General features: G+C 37.9%; 1 protein-coding gene across 4 annotated transcripts in view; it reads right to left on the bottom strand.

Annotated features, from left to right (window-relative positions):
- The window catches only part of reep3b (receptor accessory protein 3b), a 51,135-nt gene that overhangs the window by 10,837 nt on the left and 25,186 nt on the right, over positions 1-15,112 (bottom strand). For all 4 annotated transcript variants that reach the window (XM_088016546.1, XM_088016543.1, XM_088016544.1 and 1 more), the window contains 4 exons: positions 7,874-7,950; positions 5,813-5,933; positions 5,552-5,665; positions 960-1,122 (listed from right to left, as the gene is read on the bottom strand). In XM_088016546.1, coding sequence (XP_087872672.1) covers positions 960-1,122; positions 5,552-5,665; positions 5,813-5,933; positions 7,874-7,941 — 466 coding nt within the window. In that variant the 5' untranslated portion in view covers positions 7,942-7,950. The remainder of the gene's footprint in view (positions 1-959; positions 1,123-5,551; positions 5,666-5,812; positions 5,934-7,873; positions 7,951-15,112) is intronic.

The following is a 15,112-nucleotide window of genomic DNA, read 5'->3' on the forward strand; positions in this document are numbered from 1 at the left end:
CATAATCAGGTCTATTCTTCAGTTTAGTTTGTGGAGCCCACTGGGGTGTGAATATTTATATGATCTGTGTTTATTGTGAGAACATCACAGCAGTGATCAGTCCTAAAACATTAAAGACCGAGGTCAGACCAGAACAGCTCTTGTTGTTTATTTCAAAGGGACAAGGTAGATTACAAAATATTACTGAGTTAGCCACAGATGCTAGTTTTCATCTATAGTCCCTAAGGGTCCCATTGATATAAATACAATATATTACAGTGCAGTTACAGGTAAGTTAACAAGCCTCTTTCCATAAAAAAGACAAGAAGACTAATAATAATAATAATAATAATAAATATTAAGATTGTTCGTCTTTTCTTTTTTTATATTGGTAGCAAGGACTAGAGGAAGCTTCATGAAAAGAAGAAAATAATTTTTTTGTTTTTATTTTTGTTATGTGTTCAGAAACTTAGATTTTTCTGTGTCTCAAATGTGATCCTGGAGTGTCCATGTTTAGATCCTGTGGTCATGAGTTTGGATTTTAACATCACAGGCTCTGATAAAGAAAAGTAGTTATGACTGATTCATCCTGGGACAGAGGGAAACATTTCTCTGGACTTTCTCCTGGATGTTCAGAGCAGTGCTAATGTGGACACATTCTGTGCAGGTGAAACTCACCAGAACTGATCAGAGGGGAAAGTTGTGTGTTTGATTCCAGCTTCCTCCTTCAATAGGTTATTGTGACCCTGAGCAAGGCTCTTAACCTCTAGTTGCCTACCAATGTGTCGGGGCATGAGTGTGTGTGTGTGTGTGTGTGTGTGTGTGTGTGTGTACGAGACTGAATGAATGTCTTGTACATGAGGGTTGGCTGGACGCTCCAGAAATGCATGAAAGTCACGACAATATCCTAATAAAGAGAGAAATCCAAACATATTTCTGAGTGTGTGTAGGTGAGTGTGTCTGTGTGTGTCTGTACATACCATCTCTGGAGGCTGGGTCGGTGTTCTGGGACCTCCTGGAGGCCGGGTTAGCTGAGTGGGGGTTGTATGGGTACAGCTGGTTTCCTCTGTCGTCCTGCTGGCCGATCTGCGTCAGATCATGCATGCTCAGGCTGCGCAGCTTCTCTGTTATGGCTCCCTGACCCTGACAAGCCAACAGGCAACGTAAATTCACACAGCTCAACACTTCTCTCCATTACTGTCTACATGTCAGACAGTAAAGAAATATGTGACAGGTGAGACTTGGCTCCAGAACAAAAAAGACCCTGTTTATTTGGTGTTAAACAGACAAAAAAATCCTCATTTGCTCTTCTTGTTCAGAGGGAAACAAGTAAAAATGAAACATTCAGAAAATATACGTAAAACTCTTCATGGTTCATTCTAAAAAGCATAAACATCTTTTACAAAACACTGGCAGAAACATCAGTTGAGTGAATTCCTGACTCTTCATTCAAGCAGCAGTTATCTGTCTTCACGATTCTCAGTGTCTGCATCATTTCTACTCCATCATTCATTCTGACTCAGGTCCAGGAGTACAGAGAAGTAAACGTCTCTGTACTCCTGTTGAGCAGCAGCACAGACGCTCAACTGGCCAGCTACCAACAGGTCAAAGTTAACTAAAGATTATTTTAATAATCAAGTATTCCATTGATTATTCTGATGATTAAACAGATAAAAAATTGGCACATTCTGCAGATTTTTCACTTAACCACTTAAGTCTTTTTATACAAAGTTGGAAATACATTAAAGGATGCAAATAAACAAATAACTCAAGTCATTTTTTAAATGAGAAAATGAACATTTTATTGCCTAAAATGCAATAGCAGCATTCCTTTAGTGAACACAAAGGATGAATCTTCAGCTAACTGCATACATCTAACATCAATATGTGAAATCCTCAGCCTTTTTTTTTTGATTAATCGATTAATAACTGGGTAGCTAATGGTGCTTTTTCTAAATAGAATTTGAAAGAGGTGAGGCTAAAACTGCTACTTGAGGACTTCTGGGTAGAACACATTTATAAATAAATTAGGTTGTTTTGTTTTCTTATCTTAAATTCTAAATGCATAGAGTTTTGTAAAGTTTTCACTTAATTTCTACTCTGAGTGTGTTGTTCTTTCAGTAAACTGCCTTTTTTAATCTGCATACTCTAGTTAACGATAATTGACTTCTAGATTAGTTGATGGCTATTTCAATAATTGATTCATTGCAATGAATCTGATTGTGTCAGCCTATAGATTAGTTCTGTTTGCAAAAATACAAAGTATGAAAAATTATAAGATCAGTAATTAGAATGTTTTTGCTCTCCTTGGTTATCATTGAGCTAAAGATGCTAGCAATATGAGGAGCCACTCTGTGTTACAGTTAGATAAAGAGCCAACACATTAGTAAATCAGTCCTGTTACATTAATAAATGAAGGACAGAAAGGTTAATAAGGCCAAACTGAAATACAGACATATGAAATATGATCCTTACATTAATTTATGTAATAACAGATAAACAATTTCTTTATGCTGGCATAGTTTAGACAGAGTTAGACAAAATGAGTGGGAACTACAACAAAAGTAAGAAAAATAATAAAGCCTCGTATATGAAATAGTCAAAGGTAATTTGGGAATCATAGTTGCAAAAATAGAAAATATTTTTGGCAAGCCACTGAATTATTAAATCCATACCAAGGTTTTTGGGTTGCAGATCTGAAAGCACCTCCCTGTTTAGTTCTAGGGTTTATTTATTAGCACATCAGAAGAAAATGATCTAGTCTTTATCAAAGGAATCACTGTGATAAACTAAGTACACCCTTGTTGTAGACTGTGTTTGGTGCAGAGAATGCTAAAGTAAAACTACTAACCAGGCAGACTAAACGACAGAGCTGATGGCAGCAAACAAGTAGGAATTCTAAGGTTTTTTTCTCGTCTGACAGGACTGGCAGCAGAGATTCAGATCGAAGCACTGCAGAGGCAGACAGTCCACAAATCAACATGTTGGACTGAAGAAACAAATATCCACAAGCCTCAATAAACTGAAGCAACACTGAAGTGCAATGGGTCCTCAGCCATGATAACACAGCATGTCTTGATGTTCAATTCTGAATCGGATGTTTTTGTGTGTGGTTGTTCATTCTACTGACTGATGTGCCCAAAATCAGATATCTGTGAACGGTTTGTGTCCCCAAAGCGACCCGCATGAGCAGAAGAAGAACGCTGACGTCACACAGCAACTCTCTAAAGTTACTACCTCTGTAAACAGAGGTAGTAATGGACGCTGCCTCTATGGAGGGAATTTAAAGTTCTTGAAAGTTATAGCATCGTCACAGGATCAGAACCAGATGAAGGAAGCTAATAAAACGAAGCACAACTTGTAGCAGCAGCCTTTAGCGGAACATTGACTTCTAGAGAGAAGTTTGTAGTCTGTTTGGATGTGGAGTCGGACCAGGAGTGGTGCACTCCAGACAAATTTCATCATTTTCAGAATTAGAATTTTCAGCCATTATTTACATCAGAATTCACTCAGTCTACCCTGTCACCCTCACCCAATCAATTATACTGGGAACCAATCCGACCCCAAGTAACTACAAGGTCAGTATGACCCATGCCAATTCCAATATCAATACTTTCTTCTCAAAATGCGATCATCATGGAATAACTTGATGGATTTGACTTTAGTTAGTTGATCATGATAAAATGCAGGGCAAAGATTTTAGGAAAATTAAAGTCTTTTTTACTAACCAACTACAATATAAATAAAATGATTCTCTTTTTACCTTCTACAATAGACAATTGTTTATCCAATTATTTAACTGTAATCTGCATGCAAACTAAATAATATTATTTTTCCTTCAATAGTTCACACAATATGTCTCGCTGGACATAGGCACCAGAGCCCCTCCTGACCACGATAGGGACAAGGAGGTCAGAAAATGGATGGATGGATAATTCACACAAAAACATTATATTAAACCATATTCATATTTGCAAACATCACAAAGGTATAAAGTTCTGCTCTAAAATTAAAAATGTAAGCTCTTGATAATTAAAACTGTAATTCCTCTATGAGCAAATATGATTAATTGGCAAAGAGAAACAGCACATAAAAGTATCTATCTCATAAAGCTAGCTTCTATCCAAAACCAATATTCGCCTTGGTATTGATAGAATCAATATTTAGAGCGATACGCCAGCCCTACGGTTCAGAATACTATTTTGGAAATAGTCAGATAAGTATCTGATTTAGTTCTACTTATGGGAGGAGCATAGACTGGATTTTCTGGGGGTGAAAAGATCGTACTCGTGCAGTTTGGACGGCCATGAAACAAGAGAGTTCATTCAGATTTAGGTTGTTCTCACTCACTCACTCATTCAAATCAGTTCAGTTGTAGGGTGTACTTACTTTTCTTACCAAACATTTTTCCACTTTGGTCATTTTTTGGTTTAGTAACTAATGTGTTTTTTCATAGACCCTGGTGGACCAGATCATTGCTATGATGTCCTAATATAATAGAGCCAAGAGTCCAAAGAGGGTGTATTTTCTTTTACCCATGGCTGTATGGTGAGAGGCTGGTGATGGGCAGCACTGTATGAAGTAAGCATGCTATTTGTTCTTTACCTCTCAGAGGAGCATACTGAGGTGCACACACTTTGAAGGATGTCAGTGCAGAGGAAGAAAAACACAAGTCATGTTAGGGTCAAAGGAAACAGTGAAGACTAGTTCAAATTTGGAAACTGCTCAAATGTTTCCTTTGCTTCATTCTTTTCTGAAGAAAATGTCTCCGATGGAACTGATGGAACCGCTTCTGGTACAGTCAGAACCTGGCAGCATCCACTACGTTAGAACATCAGAACCTACTCTGCCAAAGTTGATTTTCACAACTACAATACATCTAGAAGAGTTCACATCCCTGTTAAAATGCAGGTTCTGAATCAGTATAATATAACAAACAGAGCTGAAGGATCCACTCTGTTCATGAGAGGGGAGCAAATATGATAAAATGTTCAGTAGAACATGAAGTATGAACAATATTTTCAGAGAAAGCAATAATCCACATTTTTGTTTTAAAGAGTGGCTTTATAAACAACAGCAGAGTTTCAAAGCATCTGCCATCATTGTATAACAATTCAGTCCAACCTTGACTAGGTCATATACTCCCATTATGTTGGTCCTGAACCAAGGTGGTCTATTGGTAGAAAAGACTAAGCAGGAGGGGCTGATGGGAGATATTTTTTGTCAGTGTCCTGTAGGCGGGGCAACGCTGTCACAGGTGGTTCATTACACTTCAAGTTTCAGATCAAGCCTGGAGATACCTGGCCATTAACAGATAGATGTTATCCTCATAGTGTACTCAAACACAACACATTACAAGTTTAAAAACAGACAGAATAACTGGGCAGATTTATGACTGGAACTGGTTCCCATATCCAGACCCAGTTATCCCAGACATGTTAGTCTGAACTCAGCTGGGAAGTGTGGCTACAAAGAAGCACACCATTGGAATAACAGACACATTCACATTAACACATGACTTCTTTTCATTTAGAAGAAATACATTCAAAATGGAAAATGTTCTTTCACTCACCTTGACAGCAGCAGAGACAGCAGCCGTAGCTGCAATACTTAATCCCTGCTTGCCAAAGTTCACCATGGTCTCATAGCTTCTCTCTTTGGCCTGCACGATATATTCATCTATTTCCTAGACGGATACAATCAATAACACTCTTACTGGGGACAGTTTAATCAGGTAAAAAGCAGCAGAAGCAGAAGTTAAACGTGTTCTGTTATTCTCAACAGAAGTTAAACGTGTTCTCAGAGGCAGACAGAGAAAGATGGATGGTCGTACTCTCTCTCTGGAGGACAGCAGGGGGTGCAGACACTTCCTGTAAATGAGACTTGCTCCTCTGGTGTAAGGCGACAGCAGCCAGATCACAAAGGCTATCTTCAGCTCGTAGTACAGAGGGAACCTGGACAGACAGAGAAGCTGCTGGCTCACATGGGACTCAGGACTGAGCTGCTTTTCCAACTCAGACATGCAGTCAACATGGCCACTTCCATCAAGTTAAACATTATGTTACACCAGTGGTTCCCAAACTTTTTCTTCTGCGCCCCCCCAGTGGTTTCCAAACATTTTCTGCACCCCCCCCCTATGGATTACAAATGGCTGTCTGGTTGAAACTAGGCGTGTGAGGGGGGGGGGGTCGACTTTTTTGGGGGCAAAATGAAGTAGCTGAAAATAGACACCAACATTGGTAGCCTACAAGGTACTTGTTAAGCTTAAGGTTCTGTATTGATATTAGCTAGTCATCTTTTAGCTAACATTACCTGCATCCAACAGCTTCACTCAACTCAGTCGGTTAGTTTGGAGGAAAAAACTGTGAAAAGTTCTTTGCGTTTTGCTGGTTTGCTGCCGTGATTCTAACACAAACCTACGTAGCTCCGCACAGCAGCAGCAGGTCTCCTTCACAGGTGTAAACCCAGCGCGAGCGTCGTAGCGCTCATGTTGCGTTTAAAGGCGGCTCGGAAAAACAGGTTACAACATGTTAACAATGGATTAAACAGTTTTAACTGCTGATAAAAGTGACAGAGGACACAAATATGGGAAGTGTGGAAGCCTCTACTGTATCAAATTGACATAGGAATAACAGAGAGTTGGCCATTCTAAGGTAAAAACCCAGCACATACAGTGTTCATGTTTTGTTTTGTTTTTCATCCAGACGGCTTCCCGCGCCCCACCTGCAATGACACGGCGCCCCCCCGAGGGGGCGCGCCCCACAGTTTGGTAACCTCTGTGTTACACTATGTCAAGAAGGGCACCTACAAATTAAATGTATTATTATCATTATCATTATTATTATTATTATTATCTGAGTGGAGTTAGCCCCCTACTTTCTTCAAATTAAATGAAATTGGTGTCAAACTTTTGTGCTACATTTGTGCAGCAAAAATGAAAGATTAAATGAATAAATGTTTCCAGAGGTCAACGGAGGTCAGTCAACATTTACCAAAATAAAATTAAACATGGCATCAATCACAGTTGATTTGCTTGATTTTGCTGGTTGACCTTTGATGAGCTCTAGAAACATTTATTAATATTTTTAAAATGATAGTGCCACAAATGAAAATGTTTGCTGTACAAACGTTTGACACCAATTTTGTTCAATTTGAAGAAGGTGGGGGGCCAACTTCACTCAGGTCTCATCATTAGGTGAAGAAAAGTCGAGATTCAGTTTGACAGCATTTATAAGAAAAGGAATCAACAATGGACAAATAAATTGACCATAAATTCCTTCATTTTGGGAAATCACAGATTGGCCAATACTTATGTGAAGTCAATCTTATCCAAAAATCTGCCTTACCTCTGCTAGAAAAAAAGCTATTTTGTTAATTTTGTGTTTTTTGTTTTTATCAACAGGGCATTGCTCCAAATGTCAAAAGAGTTAGTTTATTGAGTTCCGAGACTAGTGTATTGAGAGTAGATTAAAAAATTAAGTGGTCAGCAACAACTCAGTATCAGTCATTTTCCCTGGGTTGGCTCTGACCAGTGGAGGGCTGGTTAAATACTGAAAACCTGCAGCATATGTCTTAGGTCATTAATAATTACTGGGCTCTTTGTGTTACAGTCTTTTGAAAAAAAAAATGAATGGTCAAAATTCTGATTAGAATGTCAGACCAGAAAACTAGAATCCAGTGTTGGCTGGAACAAACTGAGGTTAGTGCTTTTAGCTGCAGGATGTGCACAATATGCTAACATCCAGGAATGCTTCACTACGTTCCAATGTGTCTGTGTGTGTATATATATATATATATATATATATATATATATATGTGCGTGTGTGTGTGTGTGTGTGTGCACGCGCACGTGTATGTGCTAAGGTTAGCAATGTGCTTCATTCAGGTTACTCACCAAGCTACAGTCAGGTCAGTGATTGTCTCCACGACTGTATACAAGGCAAATACAATCCAGTACATCATCCAGCGCACCTGAACACACACACAGAGTCACTACGGTTAATCTAAACACACCTGAGCTGGATTGGTGTTAAACACTGCAGAACATCACCATTACTACAGTCTGGTAGACATGTTATGGAGAGTCTAATAACATGCCTACTAAATGTGTGCTTTTCAAACCAGAATTATTTACCTTGATATTACTACCATGACATGTTATTGACATTTGTGAGTAAAATAAATGATTCAAATGAAAACAGGGACCGGAAGCCCAAATATTAAAACAAGCTTTTAATCAGATTCTTTCCTTTCCTCTTAGCTTGATCCATCCTGGAACCCGTAGCAGCAGCAGCAGTAAAGGGCAAACAAGATGAGCTCGCCGTCTTTCTGCTTTTTGCTGTCTTTCCTAATCTGTCACTTTCCCATTCCTCCTAATGGGCTTCCCAGGCTCTCCTAGCTGCATTTCCATATGAAAGGCAGCAGCAGGCTGTGGCATTCAGACAATCACATGGCCAGCTGGAGTAGAAGCCAGACTCTGCTGCTGCATGACTGAACACACACTGACAGGACCTGAGAAAATGTCAGTGCATGTGCTCTCATCTCTCTCTGCTGGAGAGATGAGAGTGTGTGTGCTTGGGCAGAGAAAGCATGTACACCAGAGAACACTCCAGCATCCAGGGGGTTTTCCACTAAAGGAGCTTCAGAGATGGAGCAGCATTGGTGCTGCGGTCTGTTCTCAACCAGCGTCGTATAATTAAAAACAATACAGCTCCATGGGGGCCTGGAAACCCATAGCTCTATCATGTTTGAGGTGTCCTTCAGTTCCTGCCAGATTACCCTCATGTTGTTCTGGATTTCTGTATCAGAAGTGCCTTGTATTTCATGCCTTCTTTAAACAATCTTGAATTCACTAAAACTAAAACCTCAGCTAACCAAATAGAGCGCCCTTGATACTTGTCCAGCATGAAGTTTACAAGAATGTTTGGTCACAGTGCCTAAATATTCATCCCAGAATAATTTTTTATTCTACAATCTGTCTGCTTTTAAGGGTCAAGTTTAAACCCCTGCTGGCATATTTTTACTTACCAAAACATCCTTACCCTTTTCAGGGTTGTACAGGGTTGTACTGAGCTGGAAAAACCTTCCAAATATTTTGACCGTGCCTTCCCAGGCCAGCCGAGAAATATAGTCCCTCTAGAGCAGCTCCAAGGGATTCTTAACCTTGTTGACCTCGGGGTCCAATTTTTCTGGTTCAAAGTGACCCGGGGCCCATTTATGTATTAGCCATCTCTTGGTTTACCAAACTGACCTGGCTTTTGTTCTACATGAAAATCAAATCCATATATGGTTTACCATCAAAAACATAAAATAAAGTGACATCATAATGGATAATCACAAGAAGATTTACCATTTGTACGCAAATCTCCACATAAAACAACATTCTGAACAGGCCAGAAATTCATGGAACAAATCAAAAGGTAGCAAGAGTAAAATTCTGAGATGGAAAGTTCTAGAAAAAACAAAACCATTTGAAATGCAAAATTGAAAAATGTTCAACTTTTGAAAGTCAGAAATTTCCATGTTTTTTTTCTAGAAACTTGGTTAATCTCAAAATTTCTGTTTTTTCCAAAAATAAAATTTAGATTAACCTAAATATTTGTGTTGTTTTTTTGGCAGAAATATACTCATTTTTTTATTTGTACAGTGGCCCTAATATGCGTAGATCGACTGGCAAACTGACAGCTTCACCTTGTAACTCAGCTGTCTTCAAAATGACAGACCGGTACAGCCCAACCTCCTACCACATAAGTCGGCTCCAAAACTCAACTACATTTGAGAGAGTTTAAAGAGATGTTAGCCTCATGTAGTCTCTGATCACTTAATTTGCCACAAGGTGGCGTATGTAAACCATAATGCCTGTTGATGCATATTCTATACATAGCAATGATCATATTGGAATAGCTCAGAATTAAAGTAAATTAGCCACATAGCCATGTTGTGTGCAATTTTTGGCTCAAATTTCATACCAAATAGCAAGATTTCCAAGTACTACATGACTTACAAACAATCTGAATCTGTTTGATTACAATGTTGAACACATTCAGATTGTTTGTAAGTCATGTAGTCAAATCCCCAGATGATGCAGCAGATGACCGCTTGTACCAGAGAGGTTTCTTCCTGTGACTAAGGGGAGGTTTTCCTCTCCACTGTCGCTACATTCATGCATTATTGCTGCAAAGCCAACAATACAATTATTTATGTGCTATGTGCTAGTCCAGGAGTGAATGACTCTGCAAACTGCTGGGTTTCCCAAGACACAAAACTTTTTACACTAATTTTAATAATAAGCTGAGCTCAATGCTCCATTTGATAACTAGCATCAATTGGAATGTATGTGTGATTGAATTGCAGTGACTTATTTGTAAACTACCTTGAGACAACATTTGTTGAATAAAACTTTAAAATATACCTATATTTATTACTGCCTTCACAGTAGTCCCATTTTCCACATCATAACTACTCATTATCCCTTTACATGCTTGTCTCTGTACTCAAATATACCAAGTTTATCTCTTCTCTATTAAATTAGCTGTTAGTACTCAAGGTAGAAATTAATCATAATGTCACCTCTGCTAGTTATTAGACTGTTGAAGAGTTTAATATCAGCATATCTTTGTTGGCGGACTAACCACTAATCTCAGTGCAATGAAAACAACAGAAATCTATACGCTGATAGACTAATACTGTTACACTGAATTCAACATGCAGGCAGCATGACAGCTGCACCAGTCAACAGGTGACCTCATGATGAACTGGATGTCTGCTGCGTACACACACACGCACGCACGCACACACGCGCACGCACACACGCGCGCGCACACACACACACACACACACACACACACACACACACACATACACACACGGGAATCTAGAACATAGAGCAGAGGAAAACACAGTGAGTGAGATGGAGAAATCAATTTTTTATGAAGCAACCATCCATCTTTTAACACTTCTCAAACACACTTAGGAGCCAGTTTAACACATCCAAATAAAGTTAATAAATTATACTTAATATACACATGATTAAAGAAATAAATTAACAAAAGGCTTTGATATTAATCAATGTTGAATAATTACAGTTACAGTGATATTGGACTTATGTAATGTGTTTTACACTTTACATATATTTTAGTTATTGACTAAATTAGGGATACAAACAATAAAATTACTTATAATTAATAATTTATTAGACTAAAATTAGTTTCAACTGAATAAAAACATCTGTTAGTCCTTCCTTTAGTGTTTTCGTTTGGCCGCCATTCAGAAGCGGGCGCCACTGGTCATCTTTAAGTGGAGCCAATTGATAGAGAAACAAAGATGGCAGGGACATTCCAGAACAGGAAAAAAAAAATTGGTCCAATCAGAATCTGCTGTGGGATGCGAAATGAACTTCATAAGGTTCTGTTTTGAAATATGAACACTCGACAAGCTCCTTAAGTTTCACCTTAATAATAGAGCTCATTCAGTTGAGCTGTATGGTGGAGAAGTGTCAGCTTCTCAATCAAAAAATAACTTTTGTGATACAAAGAACACATAAGACTTCCTGGGAAGTTCTCATAAGACTAGAGGATACATTAAGAAATAATCCACCTTCAAATTTCTGCTCAAACCCATAGTAGTGGTTTTACAACATGAGACCAGGTGACGTGTCAAGAACAACTTACAAGAAATAGAACCATTTCATTTTCCTAGCAGCCCTGGTAGATAGAGCAAATGTCTTTGTTCTTGTGGAGCGTGCAGAGACCTTAAACAATCAATAAATACAAAAATCTAAAATATGAAGAAGAAAGGAGAGATGCTCATGTTACCTAGGGTTTTAGACCTGCTGTGGGTGAGCTGGGAATGTGTTTCTAATTCAGTCGACAGGGATTTCACTCTCACAGACACAAGTTACATCACCAATCTCTCCATAGAATCCAGCTTCAGCTTTTAAACCAATGTCTACATGTATGTTCCTATCAAAGTCCGGTTCAAACGGAGCCTGTCCTACGGCATTTTTCAGAGCATCCCGTTTCTTCTAAAGTAACATCAGTATAAAGTAGAACGACCTGTTTCAGAAAGAGTGCTGCAGTTTTCACATAGGATTCCATTTAAGGCATCCTGCGTTCACATCTGACTAGTTTTAAAACTGAGAGGACACAATGCAGACCAAATGTCTTCAAAACCTCTGAAATAGTCCCTTTGTTTTCGTGCTGTTGGAAGATGGAAACCAGATAACTTCAGTTTCATCAGTCAGATTAGTACAGATGAGCAGGGCTTTAACCTAACAGAACTTACAAACACTCCTCCTGTCTCATGTCACTAGCTGAATTTCCATTACAAATGTACGCAAATCTTTGTCACTATTCTGCTGATATCACAAAACACATCTTCACAATCGCAATGCTTTCATTAAATAAGAAATTAAATTAAAATCACACATGAATAAGTTTGTTCATGCAATAAATAATTCATAACCAAGGCAGCAACTGATGTAAACATTAACATGAGATACATTCATAATTCAGCCATGATGCTGGAGCTCAGTCTCTATCACCCAAACAGAGGATACATTAGCTTTTTATTTAGGCATTGGAACGACAAGCCCCGCCCACTTGGGAGCGGCTAGGTTTGGGACATTTTGGGGAAATTGTAGTCGGCCATTTTCCAGAAGAGCTATGGATTCAACACGATAGAATGACACAACTTGCTCTGAACTGTGTGATACTGTGGAGCCAGCTGCATATTGTCAGAAAAAAACAAAAGCAAACCATTAGCCTCCTAATACTTCCTGTAGTTTTCTTCACCAGTAGTGACATCCAGCTGTTGATCACGTGACTTGTGTGATGCAAAAAGAATTGTTACGATACTTAATTTTAGTACAAAAGATTTTTTATGAAAAACTTGAGTTTTTTCAAAATTGGCATTTCCATTAAGTGAATTTATGGTGGTTCTGTTGGACTCAAAAATATTCAGATACTTAATTTTGTCTAATAGAAATTCAATGCTGGGATAAATGTAATGGGGCAGCATTGAATTAGCTGATTATTTCAAATTAGCTGATTATTTCGCCATAATTACATTCTGGTACTTTAATCTTTTAAATGTGCATCCTTTTAGATTTAGATGCAGTCAAAAGATGTAAACCGGGAGCGCTAGTGAGCCAAGATGGAGTAAAAACAGATATTTCAGATCTCCAGCAGGTTTGTTAACATTTTCCTCTTAAAACCAATAACTTCTTATTAAAGGTGACCAAAACAGCATTGATAATTTTGGACTTTAAAGAAATCTATTTCAGTTGACGTTTCTCAATAAATGGCGGAAAAAATTTCTACATTCAAGTATGATGGCAGCGTATCAAAGCTAACGGCTAACACCATATCCATGAGGCAGCATACTCCAGAAGACAAAGATCCACAACCCAGGATGTGAAAGTCAACTGCTCAAACCGGGCCACTGCACCCAAGAAACCGGGAGACGGAGAAAGACTGTGTGCTCATTGCCACGCTGAATTATGATGGAGACGCTGATAACATTCTGAGGACAGCAGAGACAAAGCCCTGCTGACCAACAATGGATTATACCTCCAGTGTGGCAACCTTCTCAGATGCACAGAGCTTTACAAGCACTTTGGATTATTCTATCCAAACATAGAAAATGAGTTATGAGACTGAACTTCAAATGCAACTCTTGACAAGTAGATCTCAACACTGAAGTATTATGTTTTAAGATGCTGAACAACTAACTGTGAGTATGATCATCAATTTCACTTTTATAAACTGGCCTGTCTCCAGGAAATGTGCCCAACATTGTTACTAACTTTATCATATTACAAAGTCACAATTAGGTCTTCCTCACGTACATGATTTATATTGATATTATTGGTAGATTTCACATTGTTGTTGAAGTACATACATAAGGATGTACGTACATAAGTTATGCACACCTACAGGAGCTTGAACTGCTGCTACACTCTTAATCTTTCTCTTTTTCGTTGTTTTTGTACACATACTATTTTTTAGGTTGTGCTTGTTGTTGCTTATTATAGTATAGGCCAGGGACTGAAACCATTACCTCGCACTGTTGCACTTTTAATAACTATTGTCTTTTCTGCATTGTGATCCTTCATTTCCTGAGGATCTTATTACATCGGGGGGAAAAAGAGCCTTTGAATCCTAGTTTTGAAATATTGTACAGCAAAGTAATGGTAGTTTCTAAGTAGTTTTCTTAGTTTCCAGCATCCATTTCACTTAAGTGTAGTAAGTCATAATGTGAAGGGTCTGGATAGTCCAATCAAAAGAAACAAATTATTACTGCGACTAGGCCTGTCACAATAACAAATTTTGCTGAGTGATTATCTAAAAAATTGTTGCGATAAACGATAATATTATTTCAAGACCTTTTGACACTGATTTAATGGAAATGACTAATAATGCATGCGATTTCCTGCCAGATAGATACACTTTATTTTCAAAAGAACACATAACCCAGGTGAAAAAAAGTATACTTAAGTATATTTCAAATATACTTACATTTATGAAAGTACACTTTAAGTATACTAAGCATTAAGTGTACTACCTATAAATATATCTGAAGTATACTAAAGTATACTTGTACCAATTTCGAAATTATAACTTTAAACACACTTAAACATAATTGTACCAATATACACTTTTAATATATTAAATAAAAGTATACTTTAAGTGAACAAAATATATATTTGCCCAAGTGTAAATATACTCTTGCTCAAGTATATTTAAAATATATTTAAAATATATTTTGTGTACATTTTAAAATATATGCTCAAAATAGATTATTTTTTTAAATTCACTTACTTCTTTAAATTAATTTCACTATGTTTTTGTGAAATTAAACATACTGAAATTAAGACATTACATCTCAGTGTAAATTTTAGGCTAATAAAGTATGCTTTTTTAACTTCTTTATTCAACCAGGTGAACCCCGTTGAGATCCAGATCTCATTTTCAAGAGGGTCCTGGGCAGAAGTCTGCAACACGCAGCAACCTGACTACAAAATAAAACTAATTGATACATATGCAGAAGTATGTCTTTTAGGCACCTATAAAGTACTTTTCATGTAATTTTTAGGCATACGTTTTAAGCACCTAAAAAGTATGCCTTTTTAGGT

Source organism: Poecilia mexicana, unplaced genomic scaffold, assembly GCF_051168715.1.
Source record: "Poecilia mexicana isolate PSO_F unplaced genomic scaffold, ASM5116871v1 scaffold_19, whole genome shotgun sequence".
NCBI lineage: Eukaryota > Metazoa > Chordata > Actinopteri > Cyprinodontiformes > Poeciliidae > Poecilia > Poecilia mexicana.